Here is a 21,364-nt window from a genome sequence, read left to right on the forward strand (position 1 = left end):
ATTCCATCTCATCTCATCTTCAAGGACCATTTCGCTCTTTGGCTCAGCTGTGTTGAATGTTCTTTCTTGTGCCTTGTGCCATTGAACACTGGTGGAATTTGACACGTAATAAAATGCAGCCACTTTACTGCTAAACAATTAGCCGGATCTGTCATTAAGAGAGGGACCAAGGGTCCACAGAAGTTTCTAGAAGACTGAGATGGAGGATGCTGAAGTACAGTGATGATTTAGCCACGTTGAATGCAACACTCTTTTATCTCGTGAATTTATAGCAGGGAAATGCAACTCTGAACATTATAATTTAAACAATTTTTCTAACACTTGCTTCCTAAGGCTTTCAAACAAAATATCTAATGCAGTGTTTCTCAACCTTGGCAACTTGAAGATGTCCGGACTTCAACTCTCAGAATTCCCCAGCCAGCATTCGCTGGCTGGGGACTTCTGGGAGTTGAAGTCCAGACATCTTCAAGTTGCCAAGGTTGAGAAACACTGATCTAATGCATTTCTGACCTTTTAAAACAAAAGTAATACCAGAAATAGTTTGAGTTAAGTTCAAAACATTGATCAACCATAGCTCCAATTAATTTCAACTGAAGCTCTTTCTTATGGATTATGTTCCTGCCTCCATTTTTTTAAAAAATTCTTGAGACCTTCTGCTTTCTGCCTTACTTAGCAGGACTGGCCTAGCCAAGTTCTCTATGGACCTAAAAACATTCTACTATTTTAGAAAAGAAGGGCCTGCTTGCTTAGAGAAATAATGAAGACGCTAATCTTGGAGTTTTAATAATGCCATCAGCAGCACATAGGTATTCCCAACATTTTTTACCACATTGCAATTATTTCAAATTGTATATGGCACAAAAACTTGAGGATGAAAAAATATTCTTGGGTGGGCCCCAAAATGGATCATTTGCTTAAAACCTTATTTTATCTCCAACACAGTTGGGAAGATGCTAACGAACAAGTGCCAGGACTGGTTCACATGTCAAACACAACTATCAGTAAAACCTATCAGTAATTTTTAATGTATTGTTGTATCTACACCACTGTTTTCATAGAAACTGGAATGTCAATAAGTACTGAGGAATGATGGTTTTTTTTTACCTCAATATTGTGTCAGATTGCATTTTTAAAAAGGCAGTTAAAAAGTCAGCTAAATATAGCAAATATCAATCTGACAGTGCAAACCCAGTTAAAAGTCTTTCAAATTTCATTCAAATTAATACTGCAATATTTTAAAATAATATCAAATTGTACATTTCTGTACAGCAGCGCTAGCTGTTGGTAAGTTAATTATCAATTTTAAAACCTTACAAAAAAATTTTTTTAAAAAAAACCCCACTAAGATTGCATAACACCAACTCTTCTCTGGGACATGATTTAAAATCCCACTCAAATGTCTTATTTGTTAAGTAGGGTGATTTGGCATGGGATAGTTTTTGTATTGTTCCCAGCAATGGGTTGAGCATCTCTTCCTCCGGAGAGAGATTGAATGTTCACTTTAACAAATGAATCCCACAAGACCTTGGAAAGAACCATCAACTCCAACGCAGGGCTCGGCATGTCAAACACCTGCAAAGACTTGGCTCAAATTCCATGTTTCTGACATCATGGCTGACACCAAGCAAAGGAAAACGCCCCCCTTCCCCTTTCATTTCGGAGGGTAGAAACTTTTGAAATGGATTCTGTTCATGTGGGATTCAATCCAAGGGATGTATCTGGTGACTCTGGTATACACGCCGGGCTTCTCTTGCTTTGCACAGCCATCTCCCCAGCTGATGATCCCATACAGCACCATCCTGCCGTTGGACATGCAGGTGAGGGGACCACCTGAATCTCCCTGGAAGAACCAAGCAAGACGGAAGGTTATCAGCAAGGGAAGGTCGCATAGTCTGAAAGTACAATTTCAGTTGTGATCTCTTGTGTTCACAGCAGTGACTTTTTTGTGGCCTGTTGGCGGCCAGCCACTCTGGCAGCCAAATCAGATGAGGAGGCAACATGGGAGTCTGGGCCAGCATCAAGGCAGCCTGAGAGTGCTGAGGGGGAAGAGGGAATGGAGCTATCAGAGAGAAAAAGACAGAGGTGGAGCCTGGGCTATCCATCAGCCCTCAGATAGAGGTTTGGAGGTGGCTGATGTGGAAGAGGAGGAACAGCTGGGTCCAGTGCCTGATGTGCGGATACGCAGAAGGCAGAGGAGAGGAAAGCAGTGGAAATCTATGGGCTGGTCCTTGGGAAGGAAGTTAGTATCACAGTTGCTAGGTGAATCTGGCTTCCCCACATGAACCTAGAATGCTGGAACCCTCATAAATACATGCCAGTTGCAAAGCATCCCAATTCTGAACGCATGAACCATGGAGATGCTGCAACAGTTGTGTGAAAAATGGCCATGTCACTTTCTTCAGTGCCACTCAGAGGTGGGTTCCTCCCGGTTCGCACCAGTTCGGTAGAACCGGTTCGTCAAATCTACCGAACCGGTTAGAAGAGGTTCCACCAGTGAACCCGGAAAGCAGGTTACACCTACAGAAGAGGTTCCAAAAATTTTTGAAACCCACCACTGGTGCCACTCTAACTTCAAATGCTCACTAACAGTTGAAAGTCGAGAACTACCTGAATTATCCAGACAAATAAACCATATTGTGGCTTAATGTGTTTCCTAAGTCAGAGGTGGTATTCAGCAGGTTCTGACCAGTTCTGGGGAATCGGTAGCGGAAATTTTGAATAGTTCAGAGAACTGACAAATATCACCTCTGACTGGCCCCGCCCCCATCTATTCTCTGCCTCCCGAGTCCCAGCTAATCAGGAGTAAATGGGGATTCTACAGTATCCTTCCCCTGTCATGCCCACCAAGCCATGCCCACAAACCATGCCCACCAAGCCACACCACGGCAACCAAGTCATGCCCACAGAGCTGGTAGTAAAAAAAATTGAATCCCACCACTGTCCTGGATACAATACAATACAATAGCAGAGTTGGAAGGGACCTGGGAAGTCTTCTAGTCCAACCCCCTGTCTAGGCAGAAAACCTTATACTGTTTCAGATCTACCTAATGTGCTAAGCAATTATTGAGTTCTGATGCTATATTGCGACATTATGTTCCACCCATCCCAGATTAGGCAAGCTTAGCGTATTACAAGTCTACTCTGCACAGCCCTCTTCCTCACCACAGTATTCTGTAATTACCAAATACGTAAATGTCTCCTAAACAAACTTACGCTGCATGCGTCTGACTTCCACTCCGGGTGTGAAGCGCACAGCATGTTCTCATTCACGTTGCGACCCATGTAGTATCTTTTACACGTGGACTGGGGTGTCAACTGTACAGTAGCTGATTTCAGTACTCGCGAGTAGAAAATGGCCGCTGTAGACAAAACAGATAAAACTGGTGTGGGACAAAATGGATGTGAACTTTTTAACTTCTAAGAAAACAGAAGGGAATAAGGATTCCCACATGCCCAAACCTTGCTTGTAGCCCATGTTTCAACCATATGTGCAGAGTCACAAATTTGAGGCTTTGCAAGGGTGGAACTGCAGCAGAGGTGTGTATTCTGACCAGTTCTGGAGAACCGGTAGCGGAAATTTTGAGTAGTTCGGAGAACCGGTAAATACCACCTGACTAACTCCGCCCCATCTATTCTCTGCCTCCCGAATCCCAACTGATCAGGAGGAAATGGGGATTTTGGAGTAATCTTCCCCTGGAGTGGGGAGGGAATGGTGATTTTGCAGTATCTTTCCCCTGCCACACCCACCAAGCCATGCCCACCAACCCATTCCCACCAAGCCATGCCCACAGAACTGGTAGTAAAAAATTGGTGGGATTCAAAAAATTTGAATCCCACCACTGAACTGCAGATATGGTCCAGGCAGTCAAAATAGGAGTCATAATCACTCAATCAAAGCTCCACCTATTTTTCATGCATCACATATAAAAATAGATAGAGCTTTAACAAGTGCTGGGTTCCTACCAGTTAGGACCGGTTCGGCCAAACCAGTAGTGGTTTGGTGGCCTAGGTTGCTGGAACTGGCAGCAACCAAGTCTGCCATGCCTCCAAACCGGTTCTCCGCGCGGTGCCATAGGCGCCACCATCTTGTCTGTTTTTTGCTTCTGTGCAGAACAATTTTTATTGCAATGCGTATGCGTGCACATCAAGCGCACACAGAAAGCGAAACTGGCAGCACTGCCTGCTGGAACCTTCCCCTGGCTTCAACCATACATCTTGTCTGTTTTTTCCCATACTCTGAGATGCCTGAAGGAAGGGAAAAAACATGCACTTACATTTCTTTTCTTTTCCATAACCAGAAACTTCACAGAGGGAATGGTCTCTCAGCATTAAATCCTCTGAGGGCAAACAGATGGTTTTGACAATGGCCGACTCTTCTGCACATTGGCCAGAGGAGGACCTGATCTTTATTAGGGCTAAAATAAGAGAGAAGGAAAGGGGGAAAAAAGAATATCTCAAAACTGTAAAAAAAAAAATCCTTCAAGTTATTTATTCTGATGGGGAAAATAATCACCCAATCCATCACTTTTCCAAACAATTTAATAATATGCTTTAGTCTGCATGTGCATTAACTCTCATTTAACTGTTGATAAATTTATTTCTAAAGTTAAATTACAAAATCGAAATCTTTGGTCTTCCCCAGCCTCATTTGGATTGTAATCACAGCTAGAAAATATACTGTAGCTTTTAAGTAGCTATTTTCTTTACTCAGTCTAAAACATAAATATTAATCAATTAATACTGATCCCCATCGGATATCAGTCACACTGAACTCAAATTAGCTGGATTCATACTTAATAACTGTCTGGTTTGGTTCTGCAACCCAACAAGACAGACACAGACTTCAGAGGATAATTAGAACTGCAGAAAACACAACCTGCCTTCCATTGAAGACCTGTACACTGCACAGGTCAAAAAGAGGGCTGTGAAAATATCTGCAGACCCCTCACATCCTGGACATAAATTGTTTCAACTCCTACCCTCAAAATGACACTATAGAACACTGCACACCAGAACAACTAGACATGAAGACAGTTTTTCCCAAATGCCATCACTCTGCTAAACGAATAATTCACTAAGTCTGCATTACTATTACTATTAATCTTATCAACATTCCTGTCACCCATCTCCTCCCACTTACGACTGTATGACTGTAACTTTGTTGCTTGTATCCTTACGATTTATATTGTTTCCTAATATGATTTGATTGCTTAATTGTACCCTATCACTATCATTAACTGTTCTACTTTATGATTCTTGACGAATGTATCTTTTCTTTAATGTACACTCAGAGCATGTGCACCAAAGACAAATTCCTTGTGTGTCCAATCACACTTGGCCAATAAAGAACTCTACTCTACTCTACTCTACTCTACTCTACTCTACTCTACTCTACTCTACTCTACTCTACTCTACTCTACTCTACTCTACTCTACTCTACTCTACTCCACTCCACTCCACTCCACTCCACTCCACTCCACTCCACTCCACTCCACTCCACTCCACTCCACTCCACTCCACTCCACTCCACTCCAATCCAATCCACTCCACTCCACTCCACTCCACTCCAATCCACTCCACTCCAATCCAATCCAATCCAATCTATTCTAATGAAACCAATGGAACTTCCATTAAATCTCACTTACTTCAGTAGCCCTATGCTAAGTATAGGCAGATTTAGAATTAAATACATGTGCAACAACATTCTTCCCTCATTTATATCTAACTGAACTGTGAAATCAAAAGTTCCTGCACACACAGATCACACACAAAACTAAAATAGCAGTCAAATTAACTCTGAATGATTGGTCTTCTCTAGTCTCTTTAAATATTAATCTGATCTCTTTAACTTTCTACACATGCAGTCTTTCCAGAAAAAGAAATGATGGCATTTCTGGTTCTCAAAATGTTTGACTATACTGATATTCATGTTAATATTCTCAAAAATATTGCTAATGAATGAACACCTCACTAGTTTGGAGAAAAGGAGAGAAGAATTCATTTGCATTCACACTTTTTCTAAACTGTTATTTGTGGTCACACACACACACACACACACACACACACTTATTGTATTTCAGCATAAGAATCAAATCAGAAAGTTTTGTGCTGGACAGGAGGATAATGCAAAAGGTCACTTACCAATGTCATTGTTATAATCTTTATTTTGTTGTAAATACTGCTCGTGAATGATAAGCCTCTCGACTCTAAACTCTTGATCATTTGCATTGCTGGCATTTGTTGCAGATCTTCCCAGCCTAACTATGAGCTTGGAGGTATCAGAGCTACAAAAACAAAAAAGGCAAATAAGGCACAGCTGTAAATTTCAGAGAGAATTTCCACCAATCCATTTCATTCTGTTGTCAAACCCTTACAATTATTTGACTCATCGTATTCTTTGCACAGACACACAAAGCGCTTCATAAAATTCAGGGATGCACAGAGGGTTTGGGAGGCCTGCAGAGTGCTCCTGGGGGCTGGGGAGGGCAAAAATGAGATGTGTGTGTGGGGGGGAGTCCAAAAACGGGGCACAAAAGCTGTTTGGTTTTCCTGGGTTTTTTTTAACCTGGAGCACTGGCATTAATTGGGAACACAGGCAGAGCACGGGGCCCTCCCGGGCTCCATTTTCACTGGAAGAGGACTGCAGGAGGCCGTCACGGTTGAAAATAGAGCCTGGGAGGGCTGTGTGTGGCCCACCTGAGGTTTGTTTTTGCTCACAGAGGCATCGTGGGCCAGTTCTTAACTGTTTCCAGATGCAGGCCCGTGGGCCAGATCTAAGCACCCGGTGGGCCAGACACGGCCCCCGGGCATTGAGTTTGACACCCCTGCTGTAGAGGCTGATCCTATTCAGACAATTGACTTAGCAATGAAGACGAGGCAAAGGATGTTTGGGTGGGGTACATACCTTTCTGGGAAGCAATGTGCTGCTGTAAGGACCCAGCAGGGGTCAATGAGGGTGCCACCACAGAAAAATTGATTCCCTCTGGAATGGAAGATGGTGGCTATCCAAGGCTGGGACTCAATAGAGGCCTTCTCCCCACCCGCAACCTTGTAGTTCATGGTTAAGGTCCTCTGGCCACACATCCTGCCTATGAAACAAAAGAAAACAACACAACCCTCAAAGCTTTGCTCCAATGACAACCGGCAAACCTTCTGCCCTCATCACATTACACACAAAACACGAGAATCTCTGGGAAATTGCCTCTAAAATGCCTCATTTTACTAAAGCAGATTCTCAGCCAACCAAACTTTAGCAAAATGACTACAAAACGAGAAGGGGCTTTCATACTGCCTTTACCCCAAAACAATAACAACAACCTTGCATATTAGGGAAGGAACCTAGCCGGTTAGATAGGGGGCAGGTTGAAATAGGGGTGTGTTTTTACAAATGTCTTTGCACCTTTTGCAAACGCTTTTCAGAAATTGAGAAGACACAATAGGGAGCAAAGATGTTTGAACCTGAAAACACCTAGGAGCAGTACGATTCCGCTTCCTGGGTACCACTTCCGCTCTCCTTCACTGATCGCACCTAAGAGCTCAGTTATGGGGACATCTGTGCCCCTCCAGTTGCTTCACAACTGAAATTCTCCCAGCTCCCCCTGTTGAGATTGCAGGAGATGATCACCTGAAGGTCCATTCTTCGCAACCTCTCTTCTAGATAAATCTAGGTAGCTCCCGTTGGCCAGACTTGCAAATTAGGTAAAGGTTCCCCTTGCACATATGTGCTTAGTCGTTCCCGACTCTAGGGGGTGGTGCTCAACGTTCAAAGTCAAAGAACCAGCATTGTCCAAAAATGTCTCCGTGGTCATGTGGCCATCATGACTAAATGCCAAAGGCGCACGGAACGCTGTTACCTTCCCACTAAAGATGGTTCCTATTTTTCTACTTGCATTTTTATATGCTTTCGAACTGCTAGCAGAAACTGGGACAAGTAACAGGAGCTCACTCCGTTACACGGCACTAGGGATTCGAACCGCCAAGCTGCTAACCTTTCTGATCAACAAGCTCAGTGTCTTAGCCACTGAGCCACTGCATCCTATGCAAATTGAATTAAAAAGGGCTAAAAATGGGCTAAAAGAAGCTTGGCAAAGAGAGACTCTCTGGACAATGGATAAGCTACGGAGAAAATCTCCCTCTCACTCTGGGGACACTTTAAGCTCCTGTTAAACCATTTAAAAATGGACCGTCCTGAGACATCCATCACCTCTTCACTACAACAGAACATCTTACAAACATTTTTAAAAAGCAATTGCCAAACAGGACTTTCTAGTTCTCGCAATAAAATTTGGGTCCTCTGCAATATAACATACTTTGATTTTAAGTGGGACACGTTTATCTCTTTTTTTTTGCTTTTCACATACTCAGCCATTTTCGTGACTATGTCAAGTTGGATTATCAAATTCAATAATACTTAAAAGTTTACATTATAACCTATGGCTTTTTTTGTGTGTTTTGTGTGTATACATTTTTCTTACATTTTTGCCCACCACATATAATATACAAATAAAAGTTCTTAAATATAATGGTGAAAAAAAGATATGACAAGCTGACCATGTGTCATGTTAACATCTCTTCAATCTCCCATTGTGGGTCTCATCATTATCTATATAACTTACCGCTTTGACATGAGGGTATGCTGCAAGATGTCACAGTTGTGCGGTATCCCTTCCGAACATAACACCATGGCTTAGAATTGCCACCAGGATTCCTAGAAAACCATAAAGCATATTCGTAAGAATTAACATTCCGAAAGATCAAAACTGATCTCTAAGATTCATATTAAAGGTTCCTTATCACATTAACCCTGCAAGAACCATATAATTATTTGACAAAAGAAGATGAACTTTCTGAAAAATAACCTTTGATTGATGGCATGTGGCCACAGCCAAAAGTTCTTTTATTTAGTTGATAGAAACAAAGTTAGCCTTGTGCATGGTCACCTTAAGAGACTATGTCAAAGAAGGGGAGGGGAAAATCAGTTCTTCAAAAGTTTGAGAAGAATATGTTGTCTGGCAGCTGAGCTGCAGAATCTGCATCGTTGCTTTCATTCTTGCAAAACATCAGAAGCAGGGGTGGGCTTCAAAAATTTCAGCAACAGGTTCTCTGCCCAGTTGCTGGGCGGCTGTGGCCATGGTGAGTGTGGCCTAATCCACCTCCTGCCCCACGACTGGGGGTTGGTGGGAGTTTTCACCTTCCCCAGACTCCAGAGGCTTTCCTCGAGCCTCTGAGAGGGCAGAAACTTCCTCCAGAGCCTCCGCACAGGCCCTGCACTTACCTCACATCCAAAATGGGCTGTGTGGAGACTCCTGGGAGGGGAGGGATGGGGTGGGAGGAGTGGGATGGGCGAGGCCAGCCAGAGGTGGGATTTGGAGGTTCTCTGAACTGGCCATAATCCAAATGTATAGATGGGCATGTGGAAGGCGGGAAACACAGCTCTGCTTGCAAAAGGCGTTCGATTATATAGACTAACATTATTACCTGCAATAGTTGTGTCTGCCTAAGCCAAGCTCCAGCGAATTTTCCATGTGCGCATTGTAGGGCCACCTCCTGAGATAGTGGGAGTTCCAGGGCAGACAGCTTTCCCCATTCTCATTCTCTGACTCAGTCCCTCGGTAGTTGATGCCATCCCCAGTGTAACATCTGGTTTCAACATCTGAAGGAAAGGAAAGAGTCAACGCTGAGTCATGCCTGAGAGAGGAGTGCTGATTTCGGAAACCGCACCAGGAAGCTTCCATTTCCCCCCTTTAGGTCATTGTAACAGCCTCCTCCGGCCACAAGAGGCTTTTGCAACAACGAAGGAGGGCTGTGGGAAAGTACAACGATGTGTATCCGAATGCCAGATTATCTTATCCAACCAGTCCCCAACAGAAGAAATGAAAAAAAAAAGTGAAGTACCTATCTCACAGTGATCTCCCTCATATCCTTCAGGACACAAGCAGGTCTTAATTTGAGAAAACAGGCCATAGATCAAGCAAGTTCCTCCATTCAAACAGTCACAACCTGTTAATCAGATATTTGGGGAAAAAAGTATGTTTAATTAAAACCATAAATATGTAGCATGTCTAATGTACACTATGGATTTAGTGCAGGGGTGTTAAACTCGAGGCCTGGGGGCCAGAACCAGCCCACGGGGTGCTTAGATCTGGCCCATGGGGCCCCGCTGGAAACAACAAAGAACTGGTCTATGGTGCCTCTGCCAGCAATAATGGAGCGTGAAAGGGCTGCACAAGGCCTCCCGAGCTCAATTTTCAGCTGCAATGGCCTCCTGCAGCCCTCTGCCAGTGAAAACAGAGCTTGGGGTTGCAGGACGTCCACCCCAAGGTCAAACACAACCCTGATGTGGCCCTCAATGAAATCGAGTTTGACACCCCTGATTTAGTGGAGCCAAACTGTTTCCCCCTCCCACCTACCCGTGAAAGTTGCTGCTCCTTAGAGGTTAAGGACCAGGGTTGGGCTGCTACAGGTTCTCACAGGTTCGGGAGAACCCGTAGCGAACTTTATGGGTAGTTCAGAGAACCACCAAATTTCACCCCTAGCTGACCCTGCCCAACCCTCCCCGCCCCTCCTAGGAGTCTCCGCAGCCTGTTTTGGATGCGAGGTAAGTGCAGACCCCGCATGGAGGCTTGGGGAGGGGGGAAAACAGGCCTCCCGGAAGTTCTGGAAGGCCGGAAACAGGCCCATTTCCGGCCTCTGGAGCCCGGGGGAGGCAGTTTTCGCCCTCCCAAAGACTTGAGGAAATGTGCAGGAGGCCAACTAGGCCATGCCCACCATGCCACGCCCACCCAGCAACTGGGCAGAGAACCCGTTGCTGAAATTTTTGAAATGCACCCCTGTTAAGGACCAAAATGTGGCAGCAATTTGTAATTTGCTACTTGACCAAACTGTAGCAGTCCCTAAATATTAATAAAAAGGAAAAAAGTTTATTATTACCTTTGTAGTCATATTTCTGCTGTTTCTGCCAAAGGTAAGTCTAAAACAGAAGAACATCTATAAATACACACACGCATGGATTAACATATTAACATTTTTTTAATTATTTGATCCAGCTACAAAAAAGGATTTTGGTGTTTCCTCATGAAAACTCTGAATCCCATTTATTTTCTCCAGTGAGAATAATTCAGGAAGAATCATTGCTAGATGTTAGCATTTGTGCCCCTCCAAACATTGATTTCCCCAACTGCATTATTAATGTAAAAGGGGAAAAAAAGACTGCTACTGATGGAGAAATCAAATTAAGCTGCATTTAAGACATGTAGTACATTAAAATTTATTTCATTAAATGTAGCTTCTCACAAAAAGTTGGTATAGTTCTCTGCTTGAAAATAGAATAAGGAATAGAATAGAATAAGGAATAGAATGGAATAGAATAGAATAACGAATAGAATAGAACAAAACAGAATAGAATTCTCTATTGGCCAAGTGTGATTGGATGCACAAGGAATATGCATGGTCTCAATGTACATAAAGAAAAATAAAGTAGCATACATTCATGAAGAATCATAAGATACAACACTTCATGATCTAGATGATTAAAAAAAAAAGACACAGCAGAAAACTGTAGGCAGCATTCACAAATGCATCTACAATGATGTCCAATTACTGAAATAATTTTGTGAACACATGTAGAGCAGACCTGACTTGATCTTGATTGTATCCCTCTTTTAATGCAACTTTGGATTGAATTGGCTTTTTTTGGCTGCCGCTGCACACTGCTAGCTCATATTTAGCGGGTTGTCCACTAAGACTCCAAGATCCCTCTCACAGTCACTGCTATTAAGAAGTCTGGTTTCACTCACTTTATTTGTGTAATTTTGGTTTTTCTTGCCTAAGTGTAAGATTTTACTTTTCTCTACATTGAATTTCATTTTAGCAGGTCAAAGGCCTAAGAAAAGGCCAGAAGAATCAAAAGCCTAGAAAGCAGTCCAATATTTGGGGGGGGAAATGCAGACTACATAAAGAGAACAAGTAACACAGGACTAGGAGGGGCAGGGACCACAATGTTGAAGTCACTTACTGCTTTAGAATGAACCTATCACCGGGTTAGCTTAGTTACAAGTGCCAACTCATTAACGCATCATCTAAACAAAACGTTGTCTACGTTTACAAGTGAAAAGCCACAAGGAAGGGAAGAAAAAAAAGGACTAAAAATAAATTTGGATCATGGGAAGGAGCAGAAGCTTCATATTTATGTTCAAAAATGGAAGTAAGTCCTAGCCGTTGTCAGTTGTACTATTGAAGGGTTGCACAACATACCGAAGCTGCCATCTCGGCGATGAATGCGCTCAGCATGACAAAGAGGACGGCTAGCGGATTCATCTCGTTAGGCAACAGGTTCCTATTTTCAGTGACTTTGCTTCTTCTTTTTGCTGGACTCTGAAAAAAAGAAAAGAATAAACTTGTAATTTGGGGCAACCCTTAATTAAAGCCTTCTGTCTCCATTCCCAGTTTTGGAGACCGATGGAGTGGTTGACTCATAACGGCTTTTCTCTTTACCCATTTTTTTGAACTTCAATGCAAATTAGAGAGTGGATAGGAATTAGTGTTATTAAGGGAAGCACGCCAAGATATTCTTTATGAGACTCCCTTGGAACAAGAAATAATAAATAAGATACTAACATGTGCAGAGATGGACAGACAGAGCTCAAAGACAAGAGTGAGACAGAATATCACGAAATCTGGGAGAAATGGTACTGATGGTTAGAAATGAAGGGAAAAGATTGGGACAGAAAAGCACAGATAAGTTAAGAATTTGAAATATGGTATTAATATTGTATGATTGGTAGGAACTGGATATGTATATGTACTGATAGTAGCTATATAACGAAAGGGATTTGGCAAGATTACACATACTTATGTAATGGATATAAACTTACTGTTGTAAGATCTAAGCACTCTACGGAAATGACTATGCCAGAAATGTTGCACTATGTCAAATGTTTTAATGTTTACCTAATAAAAACCTTTAAAAAACATATTCTTTATGAATTTCCTCACTGATACCAACTGAATCTTGTCTTTTCACTTCTCTTTCACTGGACAAAAAGCAAGCTAGCAATAGCACTTAGGCTTATATACTGCTTTACAGCCTTCTCTAAGCAGTTTACAGAGTCAGCCTCTTGCCCCCAACAATTTTGGTTCTCATTTTACCCTCCTCAGAGGGATGGAAGGCTGAGTCAACCTTGAGCCTGGTAAGATTCGATCTGCCAAATTGCAGGCAGCCAGCAGTCACAGAAATAGCCTGCAGTACTGCATTCTAACCACTGCGCCACTGTGGCTCATTCCCCAAGATATAAATCTAATAGCCAAACACACCTTATAACCAAACACACAAACTACATAACCAAAGGCCCCAAAGTTTTAAAAAAAATCCTGCTTAAAATAGCAAAATAAAACACAATATTGGCTCACAAGGTGGACAGCAAGTAAGTTACAACATGGAAGATTTTGTACCCGTTGCTATCAATTTCTTTAAAACTCCCCTAAGTTCCAAATATTGCCCCAAATATTGTATGGTTCTCAAGTAGGTCTCTGTATTTGGAACAGGTGGTTCCAATCACATTTCCTGCTAAGCCAAGAGTTGCAGCTAATGGCCTAAACTTACAATGAGGGATGCCTAGAAATAGAAAAGGTGTGGCTAAAAAAACCCAGATGACAGTCCCTTCCGAGCCTCAATCACCCCATTGTGATAACCAGCCTGACTTTTTTAAACATACCTTGTCCACTCTCTATGTTAGGGCAAGGAAGCAGATTCCCAACTACTAACTAAAGCCCCGGATTTATCCCCTAAGATTATTTACTTCCAGTAAATAATTTACAGATTAACAGAGACGGAAGGGACCTTGTAGACCATCTAGTCCAACCCCCTTCCAAGCAGGAGACCCTACACCATTTCTGACAGATGGAAGTCCAGTCTCTTCTTGAAAGCCTCCAATGCTGAAGCTCCCACAATGTCCGAAGGCAACTTCTTTTCCATGAGTTGATTGTTCTCACTGTCAGAAAGTTCCTTCTTATTTCTAGGTTGAATCTCTCCTTGGTCAGTTTCCATCCATTATTCCTTGTCTGGCCTTCAAGTGTTTGGAAAATAGGTTGACTCCCTTCCTCTCTGTGGCAGCCCCTCAAATATTGGAAGACTGGTCCTTCTCTTCACTAGACTTAGCCATGCCCAGGTCCTGCAACTGTTCTTTATGTGTTTTAGCCTCCAGGCCCGTGATCATCCTGGTTGTTCTTCTCTGCAATCTTTCTAGAGTCTCAACATCTTTTTTATAGTGTGACCAAAACTAAATGCAGGATTCTAGGTGTGTCTTACAAAGGCTTTAATGGATAACAGTTTCCTATTAAGATGAAATAAGGGCATAGTACAATAACTAACATGTGGACTATCAGCAAGGCTGAGATGGTCCTTGCTGCTGAATGATTGTGCCAATCACAGCAGTTCTGCAAATATTAAATAAAATCAAGTTCCCAACAGAAATAAACAGCTCCACATCCTGGAAGCAGGGTTAGGTGGCAAAAGGGATTTGGGAAGGTGCCAGCTATCCCTACTTACATTCCTAAAGTTAGGGAATGTTTGGGCTAGATATATTTTACTCTCAGCATTATTACACTGTAAGGAAGAAATTCTAAGATCCATGTAAGATACCTGTTTGTTCAACTAGAAACAATTATACACATGGCTTCCCCCCCCCTAGGGATATTCATAACATATAAATCTTACTCTTGCTTCATCAATATCCTGGGAGAACATTTTTGCATGATTTAATATTTTTGCATGATTTTTTTTTCAGATTTTGATCTCTCTACAATGCAAAATGTAGCAAAATCACTGTGCAGCAATAGTAAAACAACCCTCTAATCAATTCACTAGGTGCTCCTGATCCACATTTTTTTTTGCAAATTTCTGAAGGTTTTTAAAAGTCTGCAAAATCTGTTTATACCGAGATGACAATGGGGGGAAGATCTGCGTATTATCAAAGTTAACAATATCTACAATCACAAAATACTACAATGTGTTAATTGGATATTTATAAGTAATAAAAATAACAGGTTTGAGAGTCAATATTTTTTATCTCCCATAAATCTTGAAATCCATATTTTTCCTGTATATTAAAGACTGGGTTTTTAAAGAAATTGGACAATATCTTTATAAAGCTTTTGCAATGCAAACGCTTTGAAGTAAGAATGTGTGCCGGAATTGAATTACAGATCCCTGCTCCATTGATACTAAGACCTTAATTCCCCCAAGTGATGACCTGATCTTTACAACTCCTGTGGCTATTTCTCCTCCCACCATTTAGAGACCAAAGTACCATTTCCATTAGTTGTTAGGAAACCAGCAAGCATATCACCTGTTTTGTTGCTAAATTAAGTGAGAAATCACCACTTTCCTGATTTGGGAAGTTCTGTCTTTATAGCTCTCGCTGCCTTAAGAAAGTTCAAAACATTCTTAAAGATCCATCTTATCCTAGACACCTTTTTTTTAACTATTACCATCTGGCAGACGGTACAGGATAATTAAAAAAAGGACAAATAGGCTGAAAAACAGCTTCTATCCCAGGGTAGTAACTATATTGAATTCTACGGTATATAGTGCAATATTAATGCAGTATCAGGTTTTCAATTTTAATTGTATAGAATGCAAAGGGTGTGTGTGTGTTTATTTTTATAGTTATAATAGACACTGAAGATGGCATTTAATTTTGTTGTACAATGTGCAACGATAATAAAGTAAACTAAACTTTTGTGGAAAAGTGAAAAAGAAACTGGATAAGAGATTGTTGAACTTAACTACCCGTTTCAAGCCACTCACTTCAGGTTTTTTCCTAAATTTGCAAAATTACTTCAACAAGAAAATAGGGAAGAAACTGCATGGGAAGAAACTGCTGACTCTCATAAGCCTGTTTGCGGTTGTTTTTGCTAGCTTATTCCCACATTGTGTCAATGGAAGCTCTTGCTGTTTCATTCTCACAGAGGTTTTAACCATCCAGATGTTAAAGAAAATGCCTTTGGCAGAATCTTAAGCCTATTTACTCAAAAGTAAACCCCAGGGACACGGTGGCTCAGTGACTAAGACGCTGAGCTTGTCGATCAGGAAGGTCGGCAGTTCGGCAGTTTGAATCCCTAGCACTGTGTACCAGAGTGAGCTCCCGTTACTTGTCCCAGCTTCTGCCAACAGAGCAGTTCGAAAGTACGTAAAAAGTAGAAAAATAGGGACCACCTTTGGTGGGAAGGGAACAGCATTCTGTGCGCCTTCGGTGTTTAGTCATGCCAGCCACATGACCATGGAGACATCTTCGGACAGCGCTGCCTCTTCGGCTTTGAAATGGAGATAAGCACTGCCCCCTAGAGTTGGGAACGACTAGCACATATGTGTGAGGGGAACCTTTACCTTTAGTTGTATAAAGCTGCAGTTTAAGGCACAATTTTCTGTGTATTCCCTTGAAAATAAAGCCCACAGAACTTTACCTCTGAGTAAGCAAACGTGGAACTGATTGCATAGCAATATTGAAGCCTTACTTCAACCTTACTGCAGCAATGAGTTTTTAAGAAAATGAGAATTCAAAGACACATCAGATCAAATTGTGCTGTTCTGGCAAGAACAGAAGTGCCTGCTTGTTTCATCCATTCTGACTCAGGATTATCAGGAAGAATATAATCTGTTTGCAGATCCCTGAATGATTTCCAAGAGGTTAATGAGAGGTTTCAACCTCTGTAGTAGTAACAATTAGTAATACCTTTTTAAGCTGCTGAAAGAGGAAGCCAGGAGAATTTGGCTTCAAGGTACCTGGCTCTTCATCCTTAGAGGATGTGTACCTGCCTAAGTTACTTTCACCTGCCAAGGACATGCTCAACTGCAGCTCCCTGCCTCTCACAATCGAGGTGGCTGGGAGTCTTAGTATACCAGCCTTGGGTAGCCTGTCCCTGTTCTATTGGGGGATCTAATCGATTCTGCAAATCTGAGATTTGCAACAGGGTGTCAAACTCCATTTCATTGAGGGCCGCATCAGGGTTGTGTTTGACCTCAGGGGCAGGGTGGACATGGCCAGCTTGACGTCACTCGTGGCAGGGGTGCTGCGGTGGCCCGAGCGCTCTGCCAGTGAAAATGAGCTCCAGAGCTCTGTGAAAACGGCAGAGGGAGGCAGGAGGCCGTCGCAGCTGAAAATGGACCATTCATTCCACCTGTCGTAACACCACCTTATTTTCCCTTTCTTTTCTCCCTCCTCTCTCCTCTACTTTCTTCCTTCCTCCTCTCCTTCCCCTTCCTTCCTCCCTTACCTCTCCCCGACTCCTACTCTTCCTCTTCCCCTTCCTTCTCTCTCTCCTTCTCTTTCTCTCCCTTCCACCCTCCTCTTGTTCTCTCCACCTCTCTCCCTTTCTTTTTCTGTTGTTATAGGTGTCTCTTTCAAATCTCAGTTTAAGTTTTCTTGGGATAGTATTTCTGCAAACCCAAATATAATTTAGTATCATTTCTTATTCCCTTACCTTTGCTAATCTATATAGCTGTATCTCTATTGCTTTGTGCATACAATCAGATGGAATTATAGATTAATATATAGATTAAAAGGGTGCTTCAGGCAGGAAGCTCAGCCAGCTCAGAGAAAGCTTGTATTAGCAAGTCCCTAACTCCCAGGTCGCCCTTTTTAAAAAATATCTCAGGCGCTTGGGAGGCGGTTTGTCCCTGAGGCAATTTTGGGAAGCCGTGTCTGCTGACTTCCCAGGCAGGCTGGGATTCTCTGCAGCCAGGGAGTTTCTCTCCCCCTGAGGTGTTTTCTTGGTTTCCTGGTGCAAACAGCTGCAAGTTGGATGGGTGACAAAAGAACACTTAAGGTATTTGTCCAGCCACAAAGAGGTGACTGAATGAAGGGCTGCATCAGCCAGGAGGGGCTGCAAACTAATAAGATCCAAGGCAAGAATTGGGGGGGGGGTTCCTCCTTGTTGCGAGGACAGCCCCAGCCCCAGGAAGGGAGCAAGCAAGCATGCAAATCCGGTGACTTCCCTGCACAGATGAACATTCAAGCATCGGCAGAGATGCAGAGATGGATGCCCACGATGGGGTGGGGTGGGGGAGCACAAGTGCAAACAACCACGATGGCCCTGCCTGGAGAGAAAGCGGCATGCAAGAGCACATGGCTGGGGTGGGGGGAGGAAATGAAATTTGACTGACATTAGGAGAAATGGAGTGGCAGCTTCAGCAAACTCTGAAGGGATTCTGAAGTGCGGGGATTGCTGGGGGCAATAGGCTGACTCTCTAAACTGTTTAGAGAGTGCTGTAAAGCACTGTGAAGTGGTATATAAATCTAAGTATTATTGCTATTGCCCTTCCTTCCTTCCTTGGTGGCACAGTGCTTAGAATGCAATACTGCAGGCTGATTCTGCCCACTTTCTGGAGTTCAATTCTAACCGGCTCAAAGTTGACTCAGCCTTCTGTCCTTCCGAGGTCAGTAAAATGAGGACCCGGTTTGTTGGGGGCAATAGGTTGACATTGTAAACCGCTTGGAGAGGGCTGGAAATCACTGTGAAGTGGTATATCGGTCTAACTCAGGAATCTGCAAACTTGGCAGCTTTAAGACTTATGGACTTCAATTCCCAGAATTCTTCACAAGTCTTAAAGTTGCCAAGTTTGAAGACCTCTGTAGGGTCTCCTGCTTGAGGGGCGGTTGGGCTAGATGACCTACAAGGTCCCTTCCAACTCTGTCAATCTGTTCTAACACCCCTCAAATCCTACCAAAAAAAATTTCCAAGCTGGCTGGGAGATTCTGGGAATTGAGGTCCACAAGTCTTAAAGCCGCTAAGTTTGAAAGCCTCTATAGGGTCTCCGTTGGGCAGGGGTTGGACTAGATAACCTACAAGGTCCCTTCCAACTCTGTTAATCTGTTCTAACACCCCTCAAATCTTCCAAAAAGTTTTAAATTGGCCGAATTTGAAGACCCTTGGTCTAAGGACTATTGCTATTCTTCCTGCCACCCCCCCCACCCGCAGAGTCGCGAGTTCTAATGGTGCGGGGTGAGGGGCATCCCGATGCAAAAAGGCTCTGCCAATGCAATAGGTTTCCCTATCACTTGGGCGGCGAGAGAAGCACAAAACTGCAGAACCGAAGAGCCCCGGGTCTCCTTCTGCATGCAGGCACGGGCGCGCCTTCCCCTCCATCCTGCAGCTTTGCAGGCGGGAGATCGCGCCGGGAAGGCGAGCCAAGCGACCTCTCTCTTAAAGCCAAACCGCGAGAGGCTTCGGTGCCGTCCGGGGCGTTCGTCGGGAAGCCGCCCCGAGCCCTTCCTTCCTTCCCACGGTCGAGCCTCGCACCCGTCCCGGCACTTACCAGCCTCCCCGGTGCTTCGCGGAGTTCGCACAAGGCTAAACCTGCAGCGGGACTCCAGGCGCTGTCCAGCCGCCGCCGCTTCACCAATCGGATCGCTACCTGCCCACTTGCCAGCGCCGCAGAGCCCATATATCAGCCCCGGCCTGGGCGCTGATTGGCCCGCTACCGCCGGTCACGCATTCCAACTGGGTGACGAGAGCGAGGCCCCGCCTCCCCGGGAGTGTGGGGAGGGGGGGCTGCTGCTTTCGAAGAGCGGCGGGGGTGACTCAGTGGGGAATTCTGCCGGGCGGCGTTGGTCCCGCTTCTTTTGCCAGCCGCGCCAAGGGAGATGCTGGGGGGCACATTAACAGAGTTGGAAGGGACCTTTTAGCTTGGAAACTGTTTGGAGAATTTGAGGGGTGTTATAACAGATTAACAGGGTTGGAACTTTGGAAGGTGCCTTTTAGGTCATCTAGTCCAACTCCACTCAAGTCAGAGATCCTATAGAGATCTTCAAACCTGGCAACTTTTAAGACTTGTGGACTTCAATGCCCAGAATTCCCAGATAGCTTGGAAACTTTTTGGAGAATGTGTGGGGTGTTATAACAGATTAACAGAGTTGGAAGGGACCTTATAGGTCATCTGGACCAACCCCTCCCCTCTCCCCCACCCAAGCAGGAGACCCTATTTCTGACAAATGTCCAATCTCTTCTTGAAAGTCCCAACACCTCTGAAGGCAACTTCTGTTCCATGGCTTGATTGTTCTCACTGTCAGAAAGTTCCTCCTTATTTCTAGGTTGAATCTCTCCTTGGTCAGTTTCCATCCATTATTCCTTGTCTGGCCTTCAGGTGCCTTGGAGAATAGCTTGAGGGGCAGAATGAAATGGGAATGGTGAAAATTAAAATAATTTTTATGTTTTTTAAATCATTAAATAAAATTGGTAAATTGTCCTGTGGCCAGTTCGCTGTGATGAGTTGGCTGTTGCAGTTTGGCCATGGTGAGTAGCCACAGCAGGTTGGCTGTGGCAAGGTGTCCCATTCCCTCCAAGACCCCTGGAATATATCCATGGTGATCCCCACGGGTGGGCTGGCAGAAACAGATTTTCCCTCCCTATGGAATTCGGAGGTCTCTAGCATATTTGTGTTATCATATATCTGCACTCTACTGCCTTATAAAGTCGCATGAATAATGTCACAACTGATATAATGACTAGTACTTTCATTTGGTTATGTTGCTTTTGCATATTGCTTAACATGACTAAATAGTTTATATATTCATAAACAGTGTAATTAACTATGTACATCCATAGCAATCTCCATATTTCCCACCTTCATTCATTCCTTTTCCACAGCTATTTGCAAATAGATTAATGCTTACCCCATTAATTCAAAGCAAGCAGATTTTTTTTTCTAAGCAGTCAGCATTCTCATTAATTCTTCCGTCTCCAAACAGTCCAATATTTTTTTTCTCTTCACATTTATCATGTTTCCCTCGTTGCATTTTTGTCCTCTAGAAATATGTCCCCCCCCTCCCCTTTGGATCACATTCATAAGGTTGCGCAATTTGTATCAAAACGTGTCACTGATTCTTTCATTATCATGTTCACTGAAGCATAAACATGAAACTATCACCAACCTGTGGGTTCATACACACCCAGACCAACCTTGATGACACCAATTCATATGTTGCAATACATATTTCAGTCCTTTCATAATGAAACCTATAACTTCCCCTGAAGATTTTCATGAATATGATATTGATAAGATCTGACCACTTTCGGATCATTGGCACCTTTCCCCTACTTTAGTTCATAGACACATGACATAACTATTTCTCTTCCTTTTTATTTGTTAATTCATGTTCCTCACCACCTACTCCTCCATCCCAAGTCGCCATATTCTATATGCCGTGGTCATCTCCAGATAGGTCCATAGTTATAGAGCTCTGACCCATCACAACTTTGATGAATTGAAGCTTTTGCCTGATGCTTCTTAGTAAGATAATTACACCTGTTGCTCGTCCAGCATTTCCTGCTAACAGTATGGGAATAGCTGTCAATTTTGGCTGTGCCA

The 21,364-nt window shown here is 43.3% G+C and overlaps 1 protein-coding gene across 1 annotated transcript; it reads right to left on the reverse strand.

The window, feature by feature from the left end:
* Window positions 1-619: 619 nt before the first annotated feature.
* Window positions 620-19,404, reverse strand: PLAU (plasminogen activator, urokinase). The gene is made up of 11 exons (XM_032232288.1): window positions 19,313-19,404; window positions 12,253-12,372; window positions 10,930-10,969; window positions 9,895-9,999; window positions 9,478-9,652; window positions 8,616-8,707; window positions 6,905-7,088; window positions 6,142-6,284; window positions 4,275-4,415; window positions 3,214-3,359; window positions 620-1,840 (listed from the first exon to the last, which is right to left on the reverse strand). The coding sequence occupies exons 2-11, from the start codon at window positions 12,313-12,315 to the stop codon at window positions 1,652-1,654; spliced, it is 1,278 nt and encodes a 425-aa protein (XP_032088179.1). The 5' UTR covers window positions 12,316-12,372; window positions 19,313-19,404; the 3' UTR covers window positions 620-1,651.
* Between the last annotated feature and the right edge of the window lie 1,960 nt (window positions 19,405-21,364).

This window comes from Thamnophis elegans, chromosome 15 (genome assembly GCF_009769535.1).
Source record: "Thamnophis elegans isolate rThaEle1 chromosome 15, rThaEle1.pri, whole genome shotgun sequence".
Lineage (NCBI taxonomy): Eukaryota > Metazoa > Chordata > Lepidosauria > Squamata > Colubridae > Thamnophis > Thamnophis elegans.